Source organism: Passer montanus, unplaced genomic scaffold (genome assembly GCF_014805655.1).
Source record: "Passer montanus isolate IOZ18808 unplaced genomic scaffold, ASM1480565v1 scaffold59, whole genome shotgun sequence".
In the NCBI taxonomy this organism is placed as follows: domain Eukaryota; kingdom Metazoa; phylum Chordata; class Aves; order Passeriformes; family Passeridae; genus Passer; species Passer montanus.
The window spans coordinates 950,466-965,787 of record NW_024370926.1 but is presented as its reverse complement, the minus strand read 5'-3'; the positions used below and the strand labels follow the sequence as shown (position 1 = coordinate 965,787).

At 60.9% G+C, this 15,322-nt stretch overlaps 4 protein-coding genes across 6 annotated transcripts in view; 2 read left to right on the top strand and 2 right to left on the bottom strand.

Annotated features, from left to right (window-relative positions):
* The first annotated feature begins 2,207 nt into the window (after positions 1-2,207).
* On the top strand, positions 2,208-3,163 carry LOC120510576 (translation initiation factor IF-2-like). The gene is made up of 4 exons (XM_039726516.1): positions 2,208-2,514; positions 2,600-2,704; positions 2,780-2,863; positions 2,969-3,163. The coding sequence occupies exons 1-4, from the start codon at positions 2,341-2,343 to the stop codon at positions 3,143-3,145; spliced, it is 540 nt and encodes a 179-aa protein (XP_039582450.1). The 5' UTR covers positions 2,208-2,340; the 3' UTR covers positions 3,146-3,163.
* A 71-nt stretch (positions 3,164-3,234) lies between these two features.
* Positions 3,235-5,619, top strand: LOC120510575 (cathelicidin antimicrobial peptide). The gene is made up of 4 exons (XM_039726515.1): positions 3,235-3,710; positions 4,252-4,359; positions 4,444-4,527; positions 5,473-5,619. The coding sequence occupies exons 1-4, from the start codon at positions 3,372-3,374 to the stop codon at positions 5,581-5,583; spliced, it is 642 nt and encodes a 213-aa protein (XP_039582449.1). The 5' UTR covers positions 3,235-3,371; the 3' UTR covers positions 5,584-5,619.
* A 1,255-nt stretch (positions 5,620-6,874) lies between these two features.
* Positions 6,875-7,916, bottom strand: LOC120510552 (cathelicidin-B1-like). Its single transcript, XM_039726465.1, has 4 exons — positions 7,692-7,916; positions 7,343-7,447; positions 7,164-7,247; positions 6,875-7,076 (listed from the first exon to the last, which is right to left on the bottom strand). The coding sequence occupies exons 1-4, from the start codon at positions 7,914-7,916 to the stop codon at positions 6,948-6,950; spliced, it is 543 nt and encodes a 180-aa protein (XP_039582399.1). The 3' UTR covers positions 6,875-6,947.
* Positions 7,917-10,794: 2,878 nt separating this feature from the next.
* The window catches only part of LOC120510630 (zinc finger protein 90-like), a 5,715-nt gene continuing 1,187 nt past the window's right edge, over positions 10,795-15,322 (bottom strand). The window contains exons 2-5 of one of the 3 annotated variants that reach the window (XM_039726630.1): positions 13,945-14,071; positions 13,278-13,352; positions 12,995-13,081; positions 10,795-12,814 (exon numbers count right to left, since the gene is read on the bottom strand). In XM_039726630.1, the coding sequence (XP_039582564.1) occupies positions 11,739-12,814; positions 12,995-13,081; positions 13,278-13,352; positions 13,945-14,071 (1,365 nt within the window). In that variant the 3' untranslated portion in view covers positions 10,795-11,738. Of the gene's footprint in view, positions 12,848-12,994; positions 13,082-13,277; positions 13,353-13,944; positions 14,072-15,322 lie in introns of all 3 variants that reach the window. The other 2 variants (XM_039726631.1, XM_039726629.1) reach the window with 2 other exon arrangements.

The following is a 15,322-nucleotide window of genomic DNA, read 5'->3' as shown; positions in this document are numbered from 1 at the left end:
CATTTGGGGGTTTGGTTTTTTGGGGGGCGTCGCGGCTGCGGCGAGCGTGCCAGCGTTTCCAGGTGCTCGATCGGAACACAAACTTGACTTGAGGGTGATCCCCAGCTGTAACTTTTTGGGTTGAAGGTCCTGAAGGGTCAAATGTGGTGAGTTTATGGGCAAAGACCCCTCAGCCTTCTCCGGATCCATCCACCCATCGTCGGTTTTCCTGCGGTTACACCTTTGGGAAGTGCTGTTGTGAGCCGGGGGAGGGAGCCAGGCTTCATTGTGACATAAAAACGGCCACTTCAAGGACTTGGAAAATCCACCTGCACCTTCTGGGAGCAGCAAAACCACCTGAGGCCTCCCAGGGGCATCAGCAGCGATTTGGGGGGTCCTGGTTGCACAGGGGGTCTCCAAAGAGGACAAACACGACACTGTTGCTTCCAGGAGCTTCTTACACAAGACACCCCCAGTTTCTCGTGCTTTCCTCAGCTTGATGTGGAAAACTTCTCCACAAGAGCCACAGGATGGAGAAACCAGGAAGAGGAAAAGTTCAGTTAAACCAGGATCGTTTGGGCAAGCTCTGGAGAAGGATGGATGGAAACGACTCCAGGCAACAGCCTGAGGGTTTCAAAATGGAAAATAGATGATCAGGATGTCCTTTAAATTAATTATTGAGGTGTTTTCCAAGCCTGAGAGGCAGCTGGAACAAAGAGGCAAGGAAAATACGTCACGAGTTTGTCGTGCTCTGCTGGGAAAGGGCTTTGCCATGGGTTTTGTGCCAGGAAACTTTGGAATGCTGGCAGAGCCAAAGAGCTGCCTGGCAGCATCTTCCCTGCTCAGCCCTTCAGCCCCTGTCCTGCATGATCCACCGTCCCTGCAGAGCTCTCCGTGCCCGGCTCTTCCCGTGCCAGCCTGGGCACAGCCATACCTCCTCTGGGCACTCAGGGCCAGGCAGCAGGAACCTGACCCCATCCCAGCTGCCAGGGATTTGGGAGCAGGATGTGCCCCCAGCCCCGCTCCTGCTCCCAGCATCCCTGGGATGGGCTCTGGCTGTACATGTGGGTGTCTGTATCGGGGTACTGTGTATATTTTAGGGTCTATAATGAGCATATCTGGTTATAAATGTCATCTATCAGGACATATCCATTTCTCCCACATCTACCCACTGCTGGCTTCCCAGGAATGGGAATCCTTTGGACTTCTCTGTGCTGCTCAGACTTTAAAAAGGAAAAATAAGAAAAAAACATGATCAGAATGAAGTTGTTGCCTGTGGCATCTTCTCTTCTCCAGGACCCCTCCTGATGGTCTCCATGGGCAGAGGAGGCTCTGGTGAGCTGCTCTCCTGGTGTTCCATTATCCCTTTTCCCTCCCACCATCTCCCACCCGGGTCTTGTGTCCCTAGGAATGGGAATCTTGGAACAAACACCTTTGGAAGAGCAGCAGCTCCCCTGACCCCAGGGCTGTCGATGGCCCCAGGGCTTCCAGAGCTCTGTTCCCAGGCCCAGGGATCCCGGGAGGCTCAGGTCTCTCCCAGATGTGCTTCCCGGGATTCCTTCCCCAGGGATTTCTTTGCTTTTCCATTGTGGATGAAGCGAGGAGAACAGGGAGCTCCTAGCTCCAAAGGCAACAGGAAAATCCTGAATTTTGTGGAAACGAGACCCAGTCACCCAGGGAGGGCAAACTGGGAGAGCAGGATCCACACAGAGGAGTCCTTGGTAAACCCTGTGTTCCTGACCCCAAGGAAAACCTGGGCCTGGGCTGTTTGGATGAATCTGGGCAGGCTGAGAAGGATCCTAAAAACCCCAAATCATGTAAAGAAACTGGGAGAGGGGAGAGGGCTCCTGGTTCTTCCAAGGAAAACCTGGGCCTAGGCTGTTTGGATGAATCTGAGCAGGCTGAGAGGGATTTAGAAAACCCAAAATCATGTAAAGAAACTGGGAGAGGGGAGAGGGCTCCTGGTTCTTCCAAGGAAAACCTGGGCCTAGGCTGTTTGGATGAATCTGAGCAGGCTGAGAGGGATTTAGAAAACCCAAAATCATGTAAAGAAACTGGGAGAGGGGAGGGGGCTCCTGGTTCTTCTCTCTGTGGGAGCCAGGAGGATGCTGTGGCTCCCGGCTCGGGAGGAGCCCTCCAAGAACCCGGGAGCCGGCCCAGCCAAGGGGCCGCGCAGGGGGCCCGGCCCTGCCGAGCTCCAGCATCGCCGCATCCCCTGCCGGTCCAGGCACGCTCCCCGCGCGGCACCGCGCCAAGGAAAACACCGGGAAGCCGATCCCGTCCCGCGGCACGGGGGCCGCTGTTTCCCCCGCAGCCGGGGCCGGGCCCGGGGCTGCAGCGAGGCGGGGGCGCGTTGCCCGCATGGCGCTGCTGCTGCTGCTGCTGCTGCTGCTGGCGGCGGGCGCTGCCCCGGCCCCGGCCGTGCCCCCGGCCGTGCCCCCGGCCGTGCCCGCGCCCCGCGAGCTGGCGCGCTCCGTGCTGGAGACGCACGGGCAGGAGCTGCGGCTGCTGCGGCTGCTCGGAGTGGCCAGGACGGTAGGAAAAGGGGTGCGAGGTGGGGTGTTCTCCCGGTGCCCGCACCCATCCCGTGCGGGGCCCCACGGAGCTTTTGTCCCGGCAGAGCTTCGACTGGGGGACCCACTTCAGCATCAACTTCACGGCCCGGCAGCCGCCGTGCCCCAAGCCCGCCCCGGACCCCCGCGGCTGCCGCGGCCGCCCGGGCAGGGTGAGCGCGGGGTGGGACCCCCGAACCCGGGGCCACGGGGGGTTCTCCGGCGTGCTGAGGCCGCTGTGCCCGCAGGTGCAGCGCTGCTCGGCCCAGGTGTCCGTGTTCACCTTCCTGCCCGACGTGCCGCTGTCGATGGTGGAGTGCGGCCGGGAGCCGGTGAGGGCTCCGGGAGCGCATCCCGGGGCTGGGACACGCGTCCCCCTCGCTTCTGGTGGGGTTTTTGGCTCTGGAGTGAAACCCCCCCTTTATCCTAGGCCGCAGCAGGCCGGTGACAGCGCCCAGCCCCGCTCGCCTGGCAGCAACCCAGGTCACTCATCCTCCTCATCCTCCTCCTCATCATCACCATCCTCGGGGTCCCCCCCGCGGCCTCGCCCCGCTCCCAGCGCGTCCCTGCAGGGCCCGTCCCGCCGCCCCCTGTCCCCAGCGGAACCCCAATAAAGAGATTTGGGGCTCGCAGTGTGCGTGTGTGGGGGTGACAGCTCGGGGGAGCCGGGGGGGCACCCTGGGCCTTGGGCAACAGCGGTGGCGCAACTTTGGGGTTGTGCAACCCCGCGGGCACCAACCTGACACGGGCGACGTGTCACCACCACCCGAGGGGCCCTGGCCCCCAAACCCCCCGAGCCCGCCAAGGGGCTCCCGAGGGGGGGGACCCCGGGGGGTTCAGATGCCACCGCCCATCCACGGGGACACACGGGACCCCCCCGCGTCCCCCCAAAAGAACGGCCGCTCTGCGGCTTGGGCCGGGCGTGTCCCCAGGGGCAGCCCCGGGGCGGGTCCCCAGCCTCCCGTGGGGGATAAAAGGGGCCCGGGGGTGGCCGTGGGGACAGCGATGCCGAGCTCGTGGGTGCTGGTGCTGGCGGTGCTGGGGGGGGCCTGCGCCCTCCCCGGCCCGGCGTCCCTGTCCTACACCGAGGCGCTGGTGCAGGCCGTGGATTCCTACAACCAGCAGCCCGAGGTGCAGAACGCCTTCAGGCTGCTCAGCGCGGAGCCCGAGCCCGGCCCGGTGAGTGCCCCCCGCCCGGGACCCCCCCACGGGTGACACCCCCACCCCACTCGGGGTGCCTGACCGGGGCTGCCCAGCGCGACCCTGAGTCCGCCCCGGTGAGTGCCCCCCACTCGGGACCCCCCATTTGTGACCCTGACCCCTATTCCTGTCCCCCCACTCCTCCTACCCCACTCAGGGTGCACAATGCCAATCCGTGAGTGTCACCCCATCGTGACCCCCCATTTGTGACTCACCCATGACCCCTATTCCTGTCCCCCCACTCGCGGTACCCCACTTGGAGCGCACAGGGCCGACCCGTGAGTGTCACCCCACTTGTGACCCACCCCTCATGACCCCTATTCCTGTCACCCCATCGTGACCCCCCATTTGTCACACACCCCCCATGATCCCTATTCCTGTCCCCCCGCTCGTGACCCCCCATTTGTCACCCACCCCTCACGATCCCCTCCTTGTGACCGCCCAGCGCTGGCCCTGAGCCCACTCCAGTGACTGCCACCCCACTGGTGACCCCTCTCCTGCCACCCCCCCGTGTCCGCAGGGCGTGGAGCTGAGCTCGCTGCAGAGACTCAACTTCAGCATGATGGAGACCGAGTGTGCTGCCAGCGCCAGCACCAGCCCCGACGACTGCGACTTCAAGGAGAACGGGGTGAGGAGGAGGAGGAGCAGCAGCGGGAGGAAGGGGGCACGGGGGCCCGCTGCCATCCCCGGGTGACACCGCGTGTCCCCCCAGGTCATCAAGGAGTGCTCGGGGCCGGTGAAGTTCCGCCAGGACTCGCCCGAGATCGACCTGCACTGCTCCGACGCCTCCTCCGACGTGAGTGCGAGGGGAGGGTCCCTGCAGGGTCCCCAACCCCCAAAAGGGACACCCGGGGGCTCCCTGCCCCCCCATGGCTCCAGAGGAGGGTGGGGGGTCCTGGGGAGCTCACGGGGGCTGGGCGGGGGTCCTGGGTGGGGGGTTGTAGGTGCAGAGTCCCATGGTCGGGGTCCTGGGTGGGGTCTGGGCTTGGGGACACGGGTGGGGTCACAAGTGTTGGGTTCTGGATGTGGGGTGCCAGATGTTCCAGGTGTGGGGACACGAGTGGAGTCCCTGGAGTGGGGTCCTGGGTGGGGAATACCCCTGGAGTGGGGTCCTGGGGGGTCCTTGATATGGGGTCCTGGATGGGATTCTGGGGATGGGGTCCCTGATATGGGGTCTGGGGGATGGGGTCCCTGGAGTGGGGTCCTGGGTGGGGAATACCCCTGGAGTGGGGTCTCTGGTGGGATCCTGGGGATGGGGTCCCTGATGTGAGGTCCTGGATGGAATTCTGGGGATGGGATCCCTGGTGCAGGTCCTGGGTGGGGAATACCCCTGGAGTGGGGTCCCTGGTGGGATCCTGGGGATGGGGTCCCTGGTGGGATCCTGGGGATGGAGTCTTTGGTGGGATCCTGGGGATGGGGTCCTGGATCCCTGGTGCGGGGTCCTGGGTGGGATCCTGGGGATGGGGGCCCTGGTGGGATCCTGGGGATGGAGTCTTTGGTGGGATCCTGGGGATGGGGTCCCTGGTGCGGGGTCCCGGGTGGGGAATACCCCTGGAGTGGGGTCCCTGGTGGGATTCTGAGGAGGGGGTCCCTGATATGGGTTCCTGGGTGGGATCCTGAGGATGGGGTCCCTGGTGCGGGGTCCCGGGTGGGTTTCCAGCTGCGGGGGGCCCTGGGTGGGGTCCCGGCTGTGCTCCCAGGCGGAGTCCCGCACCCCCCGACCCCCCCATCCCTCCGGCAGCCGGTTCTGGTGCAGCGCGGCCGCTTCGGGCGCTTCCTGAGGAAGGTCCGGCGCTTCCGACCCAGGATCAAGTACAACGTCCACCTGAGGGGCTCCGTGGGGCTGGGCTGAGCAATAAAGGGGCCACCGGGAGTGGCCGTGCGGGCACCGCGACCTCCTGTCTCTGTCACACGGGGAAACTGAGGCACGCCTGGCACACGGGGCTGCTCCTCCTCATCGTCCTCAACGGGACGTGGAGTCGGACTGGGGACGGGGATGGGTTCGCTCTGGGGAGCACCCAGGCTTCGGGCGCTTCCTGAGGAAGGTCCGGCGCTTCCGACCCAGGATCAAGTACAACGTCCACCTGAGGGGCTCCGTGGGGCTGGGCTGAGCAATAAAGGGGCCACCGGGAGTGGCCGTGCGGGCACCGCGACCTCCTGTCTCTGTCACACGGGGAAACTGAGGCACGCCTGGCACACGGGGCTGCTCCTCCTCATCGTCCTCAACGGGACGTGGAGTCGGACTGGGGACGGGGATGGGTTCACTCTGGGGAGCCCCCAGGACCTCACCCAAAAAAGGGACCACCGTCAGCCCCAGGGTGTCACTGTCCCCGTGGTGGCATTGTCCCCGTGGTGGCACTGTCCCCACTGCACCTTGTCCCCCCCAATCAGCAGTGATGGCAAAGGGAGGTGGGGAGGGGACAGAGGGGACACTCTGAGCCCTCCAGGGAGCTGCAGGGAGGGGCTGGGGGGGTTCAGGTCCCAAAAAAGGGACCCCCATGGTGAACCCAGTTTGGGACAGGGACATTGTGGGTGCAGATTTGGGGGGCTCGGGGACCCCTGAGCCCCAAAAGTGTCTGGAGCAGAGTCATGGCTGCAGCCCCCTGGGGTGTCCCTCCTGTCCCTCAATATTCCTGTGGGTCTGCACCCCACAAACCCACTGTGGGGACCCCACAGGCTCCCCCCAAGGTGTCCTGGGGACAGGGAAGGACAATCCCAGGGCTCCAAGTCCCTGCAGGGGGCCGGTGCCAGGAGGAGACCCCAGTGGTGCCCGCGTTGTGCCCATTTTGGGGGAGCTGCTCCTGCTCCCCTCGGGTCACTCTGTCACCAGCCCTGTCCCCATCCTCGTGTCCCCCTTGCGGTGACAGTGGCCGGGAAGCAGCGGGAGCTGGGGAGGGGCTGCCAGGGGGTCCCGAGGTGGCAGCACCTGCAGGGGGGTCCCTTTGCCTCTCCAGGGAACCCCGGTGAGTGCCCCCCACTCGTGACACCCCCCATTCATGACTCCCAGGGTGTTCCCAGCTCTCCCAGCTCCTCGGCTGGGCACGGGGGGATTTGGGGGGTCCGGGAGCGCTCGGGGGTCCCCACTGGGGCCAGGGACACTCAGGTGACACCAGGAGTGATGCAGGGACCTTTATTGGCAGTGAAGCACCTGGGGAGGGGGCACAGGGAGGGGACACAAGGTGGGGACACAGGGAGGGGGCACAGCAGTGTCACCCCTCAGGGTTTGGGTGCCTTGAGGTTGAGCCTGTCCCGGATCCAGATCCGACCGCACTGGAAGAGCCCCCGGAAACGCTGCTTGACCTTGCCAAAGAAATCCCTGATCTTGGATTTCCAGATTTGGCCAAACTGGGGAAAGAAAGGGCAGGGTCAGACCTGGGGGAGGGGGGCAGAGGGGACCTGGGGGGACACGGAGCCATCCCAGCCCCTTCTCACCGCGGCTGGGGCCTTCTCGCAGGAGAGCTCCACCGTGGGCTGCTGCCCCTCCAGGAAAACGGAGCCCTGGCACAAGGTCACCGCCTGTGGGGCACAGAGGGGACACAGGAGAGCCCAGCCCCCTCGTGCCTCAGTTTCCCCACGGGATAATCCCCAGTTCCCACAGGAAGAAGCCTCACCCCGAGCCAGCGGCTCTTGCAGTTGCTGGTGGCCGTTCCCGGTGTCCTGCACGTGGTTTCCTCCACGGTGAAGCTCAGCTCCTGCCTGCTCTGCAGGTCCGAGGGCTGGGAAAAGGGACAGGATCCATCAGGGATCCGCTGCCTCCAGTGCCCAGCCCCACAACAGACCAGAACCAGCCCCAGGAGGGGCCACATCCAGCCTGGAACGGGTCAGGCCCAGCCCCGACTCGGCTGCGCTGAGTCCCTCAGGGCTCAGACCCAAAACGGGGCAGATCCACCCCGAGCAGGGCCGCATCCAGCACTGCCCAGTCCTGGAGCTTCCCCTGGAAAGGGAGAGCCCAGCACCCACCCAGCCGGGCCGGGGCTGGGCCTCCCGCAGCCGCAGCACGTGGGGACTGGCGGCCCTGGCGTTGAGCAGCTCCACGGCCGCCGCCACCACGTCCCCGTAGCTCAGGGCCCGCGGCGAGGACGGGGACACCGCGGTTCCGTCCTGTGCCGGCGTGGATCCGCGTGGCTCTGGCGTGGAAGCTCCGGCCAGCCCCAGCCCCAGCAGCAGCAGCAGCAGCGGCCCCATGGCGCTCCTGGATCCTGGATCCCCCATCCTGCTCCCCCGGCGCCGGCAGCGCTTTTATGGGGGCTGGCCTGGGCGTAGCGGGGCTGGCACACAGGGACATTCCGGGGGGATGAATCTGGCCAGGAGCCCAGCCCAGCCCGCCGCGGTGCCCAGGGCGGCGGGGATGGGTGTGCGGGTCACCTCTGGGCAGCAGGGTTTGGGGTCCCCCTCCATTGGGGTCCCCAGGGCAGGGGGTGACAGCGAGGACAGGGACTGTGGTGACAGACACGGCCTGTCAGGTTGAGCTGTTGAGCAGCTCCACGGCCGCCGCCACCACGTCCCCGTAGCTCAGGGCCCGCGGCGAGGACGAGGACACCGCGGTTCCGTCCTGTGCCGGCGTGGATCCGCGTGGCTGCGGCGTGGAAGCTCCGGCCAGCCCCAGCCCCAGCAGCAGCAGCAGCGGCCCCATGGCGCTCCTGGATCCTGGATCCCCCATCCTGCTCCCCCGGCGCCGGCAGCGCTTTTATGGGGGCTGGCCTGGGCGTAGCGGGGCTGGCACACAGGGACATTCCGGGGGGATGAATCTGGCCCGGAGCCCAGCCCAGCCCGCCGCGGTGCCCAGGGCGGCGGGGATGGGTGTGCGGGTCACCTCTGGGCAGCAGGGTTTGGGGTCCCCCTCCATCGGGGTCCCCAGGGCAGGGAATGTGTGAGCAGGGGGTGGCAGCGAGGACAGGGTGACAGACACGGCCTGTCAGGTTGAACTCTTTTCTGACCCAGAGAGGTGTTTTAAAAACTTTTATTCCATTTTCAGTCTCATGTGGAGGGTGAGACAATGCAGATGTTATCATTCACACCATCACAATCAAAAACCAACTATTTCCTAATTACAACACACAATCAGTGTTTCTTGGCTTATCAGCTTTAGCCACACCATGCTGTAAATGTTTAAAACCAACCATCTAAAATTACTTTTTAATCTTTCACAGCTCTATTTCTCCAAAGTATCCAGTCTTACTTGCAAGGCCATCCTTTAAAGCTTGTTTCTAGCTCCATTTCTCTCTCAGCAATGTCTGTCCATTCCACGGCATTTCCAAGTCAGCATTTCTCACCTCAGTTTGCACACAGATGCTCACACTGTGTGAGCCTTCTGTCAGGCTTTGAAAATTCCCTACAAATCCATTTCCCACACTGGCCATGGATGGTCCAGAGCGTGGTGGGGATGAAAGGTCTGAGCCAGGTGAGGGTCGGGATCCTCTCCCAGGGAACAGGGACAGGACAAGGGGAAACAGCCTCAGGCTGGGCCAGGGGAGGTCCAGGCTGGATTTGGGAAAATTCCTTCCTCAAAAATCTGCCCAGGGCCACGGTGGAGTCCCCTCCCTGGAGGAATTTAAAATCCCTGTGGAGGTGGCACTTGGGGACACGGTCAGTGCTGGCCTCGGCAGTGCTGGGGGTGATTTTTGGTCCCCGAGGACAGACGGGGCTTTCCAGCCCGGGGTGATTTATGGCCTGTCCCTCTCTGCAAACAGGGGAGCAGGAAGCTCCGGGAGGACACCCAGGGTCCTGCCCCGAGGGTGACCCTCGGCTCAGGGGCCGGGCCGGGTGGAAAACATCCTCATAAATCACAGGGGACAAAGGGGGTGGCAGCTGGAAGTCCCCAGGGAGGGACGGTGTCAGTCACAGCCCTGCAGCAAACCCCACCCGACCCTGGGACATTCCAGCTGCAGCCAGGCCCAGCCTTCCAAGGAGGAGGGTGGGATTGTCCTGCACCACATCCAGGCTCTCCCCCCGGGATGGGGATCCGACACATCCCCGGGGATTGACTGCTCTCGCTGCTTCCCTTCAAGTCTTTCCAAATTCCTCCCAAAATGTCCCCGGTTCCTTAAAAATTCCCTTTAAATTCTGTAATTCCTTCCAAATTCTTCCCCGTTCCTTCCCAGATTCCCTCCAAATTCTTCAATTCCTTCAGAATTTCCTCCAAAATCCTCTCAGCTCCTTCCAAACTCCTCAGTTATTCCAATTTTCCCCATGTATCCCACCTAGGATTTAACAGCAAGAGAAGCATATTCAAAATGGCTGTAAAATGTTTAAATTTCATTTTTAGCTGCCTGTGCCAGCCACGAGCAGGCACCAAAAAGCCACCAATGGCCTTAAAGGCCATTTTGGGAATAAAGAAAAGGAAAATTCAGTGAGTTTTCCTCGGGAAGTTGTGATTCCCAGGACGTGTCCCACCTCTGACAGGGACAGTAAACCCCACCCAAACCCAACCCTGAGCCCTGAGCCGGGGAAATTCCCTGCTCATAAATCTGGCTCGGGGTTTATTTGCCCTTCCCAGGACTGAGCTGCCCCTCCTCGTTCCGGAGCAGCCGCGGGTTTGTCTTGGCGCCGTTCCCACAGCCAGGCCCGGACACGACCCGGGCTCTGGAAGGTTCCCAGTGCCAGGCAGGGGCTGGAACCGGACGGGTTTTGGGGTCCTTCCACCCCAGCCTGCTGCTGCGGAATGCAACAGGTGCATCTGTGGTTGGGGCATGCTGATTGTTTCTAATTAAGAGCCAATCACAGATGCAGCTGCACCGGACTCTGAGCAGTCACAAAATTGTGTTATTCATTCCTATCCTATTCTTGCCTTTGTAGCTTTCTGATCTTCTCCTCTCTTTGTTCTTTTAGTACAGTTTTAATGTGGTATTTTAATATCATATATAATAAATCAGCCTTCTGAGCAAAATGGAGTCAAGCCTCGTGGCCTCACACACGGGGAGTCATCAAGACCCACAATCACCTTTTCCTTGTCATGATCCAATTCCAGAGGTTCCAAAAGCTGCTGGGAATTCAGGCCAGGCTGGATTTCCCAGGAAAACATTTCCACATGACTGGAACTAAACCCTCCTTTGTCCTTCCCTATATCCAAGCCAACCCAACCTGACCCTCCCTGGCACAACTCGAGACTGTTTCTCCTCATCCTCTCCCTGTTCTCTGAGTGTTGGCAACTATACAACGTTTAAAATTTATTTTATTTTTTTGGCAGGCTCTGTTTGCCCTTGACTTGGAGAAGGGAATTAGAGGAATGTTTTTTTCAAGGGTATTGTTTGCCTCTGTGAAGACTGATAAATTTAAGGTCTCAACAAACTGGGAACAGCCCAAAAGACACCCAAAAAGATAACAACCATCAGCAAACATCAAGGAACATCTACCCCAGACCCCTGGGGCTGGAAATGGCTGATCAAGAAATTAGTGACAGCCTAATAAACATCAGAGGCAAAATAATCCTGGTCCAATAAGGAACCGAATTCTGAGAACTCTGCAGTTTGGAACCAATGAGGATTGAACCAATGGATTTCTGTGGGTTTTGGACTGGATAAAGTTTGGGAAAAATTGAGTAAAAGTTTGCCTGTCATGAAATGGTTTTCTCTGCACACCCAGGCCATGTGTGGGTGAAATTATTTCTGTTGCATACCCCAGCCAGAAATAAGGAAATGCCTTGTGTAACACCAAAAACGTTGTTGGAGGGTTTTTGTTTTTCCCGTAGTTTCGGTGACAGGAGCACAGCCCAACCCCTGGTTGGTTTTTAGAGGTGGATTTAACATCCCTTCCAACCCAAACCATTCCAGGATTTCAGGATCCCATGCTTACTTTTCCTTCTTTCCTCCTTTGAACCACATGAATCCTCCCCTTTCCCAATGCTTTTCTCCAAAACCTCTCAATCAATCCCAGTTCAGGGCAGGCTCCACATTCCCAGTTTCACCTCCCCCAGTCCACCTCTGCCACGTTTCTCCTCCTGAACCCCCCAGAACCGGGGGGGATTGAGTGCTGTGCCTCAGGGAATCCAATTCAAGTTTCCCCTGCGAGTCAGTGCTTCCTGATCTCCGTCAAGTTGTCAATCTGGATGACAATGGGCCAGATGCTCTTCCCTTGGGAGACCCCCTGGAGCTCAAACTTCTGGCACAGGGAGTCCAGTATGTACCTGACTGTCTTCAGCACATTCCGGAACACGTCCTGGAGCGACGCCTCCTGTGATTCCTGGGGTGCAGCACCTCCTTCAAGCTCCTGTCTGGCACCAGGATGCTCCAGAGGCTTTGCTCTCTTCCCCACCCCTACATCCGGGATTAGGGCAGGGGAGGAGCCTCCAGTTCCCAAAATCCCCTCCGGGGCACGTCGTGTGTCCAATGTCTCCCCCTCAGCATTCCCGGCGCCCTGGAGCTGGCGCGGCGCGGCTTCATTCGTCGGAGGACAAACCGCAGGGCTCGTCCCCTGCGCGGCGCTGCCGGAGCTGGAGCGGTCTCTCCACGGAAACCCCAACCTCCAGTAGGGCTGGTAGCGCCGCAGGATCTCCCTGGCTCTCCGGAACGTCCTGCCCCATTGTAAGTGCCGCCGCGCCAGCTGACGGCGCATGGCGCGGGCGGTGCTGGCCTCGTGGCTCCTCCCGGCCTCGTGGTTCCCCCTGGCCTCGCGGCTGCCCCTGGCCCGGCGCTGCTGGCAGTAGTTGTGTTCCCACAGGCAGCAGGTCCGGGGGGCGCAGGGCGTGCCCGGCTCACTCCGCAGGCAGTAGCCGTGGTCCTTCGCCACCGCCGCTCTCAGCTCCTCCACCCGCAGCTGCCGGGTTCTCGGGAGAAGCGTCGCCTCTCCCAAGGTGTGTCCATGGTTTTGGGCGTTCCCGTGACTCCTCTCCCCAGGGCCATCCCACAGCTGTTCCCAAGGATTCAGGCTCTGCTGCTCCATTACGGAATGAAGCAGGAATGTCTCACTGTGGGTTATGTCTTCCATGAGTCCAGGTTTATCCTCCTCTTCCTCCTTCACAAGCCATGGCTGGCCTTGGCTCCTCACTCCAACATCTGCTTCCGACGGGACTTCGCTCCTTCCCTCGTGACAGCCAAACTTCTTCTGGAAGCTCCTGTCCTGGAGACACCACAAGGTGCTCCATCCTGCTGGGTGAGAGGTGGGAAGGGATTGGATCCTTCCTGGAAGGAGCAAGGAGAGGAACATCCCTTCTTCCCAGTCTGGGACTGCCCGAGCTCCACATCCCAACCTCTGCCAGACATCAGGGGAGCCCTGCAGTGGGAGAAGCCCTGGGAGTGGCCCAGGAATGGGGCTGGAGCAGGACTCACCTGGACACGAGGTCTCCAGCCCCTGGTACCCACTGGCTCTGGGCCACCCCCCAGAGGAAGGCTCCTCCAGCCAGCTCCCAGCGTGTCCTGCAGGGAAAACAGCAGATGTCACCAGCCAGGCTGGAAATAATTGCTCTCCATGGCCATGGGAATGAAGGAAGAGCCCTGTCCTTGTCCCCACCAGGAATCCTGACTTTTCCACAGCCACGGGGATGGAGCAGGAAGCCCTGACCCCATCCTGGATGTGGATTCCATCCCACAGGGTTGGGATGTTGCTGCTCACCTGGGGATGAGCAGATCCACGGCTCTTCCCCGCGCTCCAACCGGTGCAGGATGTCAGGCTTGGGGCCTGGATAACCTGGGAATGGGACAGAGGGCGTTGGACTGTCCCTGATCACGGGAAAACCAAGGACTGGGACACCCCAGCTGTGCCTCACCGTGCATGGAAACACCTCTGAGATGTGGGAAAAGTGAGGGAGAAACCGGAGCTGCTGCCAGGGAGGGAATTATTCCTGAGAGCCCTGATGGAAGTGTGGGAAGTTCCACAGCTTCCCAGTTCCACTGACAGGCTTTGCCAGCGAGGGAATGTCTCCTGCTCATCCCAGGGGTGGGACATCCCACCGTGCTCCCTGATGTTAGGGAATCATTTCCAGGGGTGCTGGACCCAAATCCCGCCTTTTCCAGCACTAAACTCCCTGATCAGCCCCTAAAAGGGAAAACTCCTCGCGGGAAGGGTTGTCCAGCCCTGGAGGGATTGGAAAGCCATGAGGATGAGGCACTTGGAGACATGGATTAGTGGTGGCCTTGGCAGTGTTGGAGAATTGTTGGACTCAGCCATCTCCAAGGCCTTTTCCAACCTCAGCCACTCTGGGATTCTGGGATTCAGCGCTCTGGAAGCCGCTGGGGTGGGATCTGAGGGAAGCCCTGCCCGGGGTTGTTCCCAGGATTACCCAGGGAGGTCAGCAGCTCGTAGGTGTCGGACACGACATCCCGGTACAGCTCCCGCTGCCACGCCGTGAGCGCGTCCCACTCGGCCCGGCTCAGGAACACCGCCACGTCCTCGAAGGTCATCGGCTCCTGCCACGGGATCAGGGATCACAGCTTCCTCAGGGATCAAGTCCTCCCTCAGGGATCAAGTCCTCCCTCAGGGATCAAGTCCTCCTCAGGAATCATACTCTCCCTCAGGGATCACACCCTCCCCAGGGATCTAATCCTCCCTCAGGGATCACAGTTTCCCTCAGGATCTAATCCTCCCTCAGGGATCAACTTCTCCCTCAGGGATCATACCCTCCCTGAGGGATCAACTCCTCCCTCAGGATCTAATCCTCCCTCAGGAATCACATTCTCCCATAGGGATCACACCTTCTCTCAGGGATCTAATCCTCCCTCAGGGATCACACCCTCCTCAGGGATCTAATCCTCCCTCAGGGATCATACCCTCCCTGAGGGATCAACTCCTCCCTCAGGGATCAACTTCTCCCTCAGGGATCACACCCTCGTCAGAGACCATACCCTCCCTCAGGGATCACAGTTTCCCTCAGGATCTAATCCTCCTTCAGGGATCAACTCCTCCCTCAGGGATCACAACCTCTTCAGGATCTAATCCTCCCTCAGGGATCACACCTTCTCTCAGGATCTAATCCTCCCTCAGGATCTAATCCTCCCTCAGGGATGAAATCCTCCCTCAGGGATCACACCTTCTCTCAGGATCTAATCCTCCCTCAGGATCTAATCCTCCATCAGGGATCACACCTTCTCCTCAGGATCTAATCCTCCCTCAGGGATCAACTACTCCCTCAAGATCTAATCCTCCCTCAGGGATCAACTCCTCCCTCAGGATCTAATCCTCCCTCAGGATCAAACCCTCCCTCAGGGATCAACTCCTCCCTCAGGGATCACACCTTCTCTCAGGATCTAATCCTCCCTCAGGGATCAAATCCTCCTTCCCAACAAGAGAAGCCTTTCCGAGCCCAAAGGAGCTCCCAGGACAGGAGGCCATAGATGGGGCTGTCCCAGGAAGGTGTGTTCCCCATTGGGGTGGGAATTACGGATCTGGGAGAAGGGCAGGCTGGAATCCAGCACTTTGGGATGTGTTTTACCGTTCCTAGCGGGAGCACTCCGTGATCCCTGTGGGATTGGGATAGTCCAGGAGCCCAGGTCACCTGGAGCTGGGCTGGGGGACATTCCCAGCAGCCCCCATGACCCCAGGGCCCATCCCAGGAAATCCTTAAGGAGTGATCCCAGTGGGCATGGGGAACAGGGGGCAGAGAGAGGGAGGGGAGGGATATGGGGAGGAAATGTGGGGGTGATTGGGGTGGGGGTAATGGG

Bases quoted from the DNA above. Each gene is read 5' to 3' on its own strand.
- LOC120510552 (XM_039726465.1), bottom strand. From the start codon at position 7,916: ATGGGGCCGCTGCTGCTGCTGCTGCTGGGGCTGGGGCTGGCCGGAGCT. The intron at 7,248-7,342 runs GTGAGGCTTCTT...TGTGCCCCACAG, and splicing joins GCAAGAGCCGCTGGCTCGGG to GCGGTGACCTTGTGCCAGGG. The intron at 7,077-7,163 runs GTGAGAAGGGGC...TTCTTTCCCCAG, and splicing joins GCGAGAAGGCCCCAGCCGCG to TTTGGCCAAATCTGGAAATC.
- LOC120510576 (XM_039726516.1), top strand. From the start codon at position 2,341: ATGGCGCTGCTGCTGCTGCTGCTGCTGCTGCTGGCGGCGGGCGCTGCC. The intron at 2,705-2,779 runs GTGAGCGCGGGG...CTGTGCCCGCAG, and splicing joins GCCGCGGCCGCCCGGGCAGG to GTGCAGCGCTGCTCGGCCCA. The intron at 2,864-2,968 runs GTGAGGGCTCCG...CCTAGGCCGCAG, and splicing joins TGGAGTGCGGCCGGGAGCCG to CAGGCCGGTGACAGCGCCCA.
- LOC120510575 (XM_039726515.1), top strand. From the start codon at position 3,372: ATGCCACCGCCCATCCACGGGGACACACGGGACCCCCCCGCGTCCCCC. The intron at 4,360-4,443 runs GTGAGGAGGAGG...GTGTCCCCCCAG, and splicing joins GCGACTTCAAGGAGAACGGG to GTCATCAAGGAGTGCTCGGG. The intron at 4,528-5,472 runs GTGAGTGCGAGG...TCCCTCCGGCAG, and splicing joins GCTCCGACGCCTCCTCCGAC to CCGGTTCTGGTGCAGCGCGG.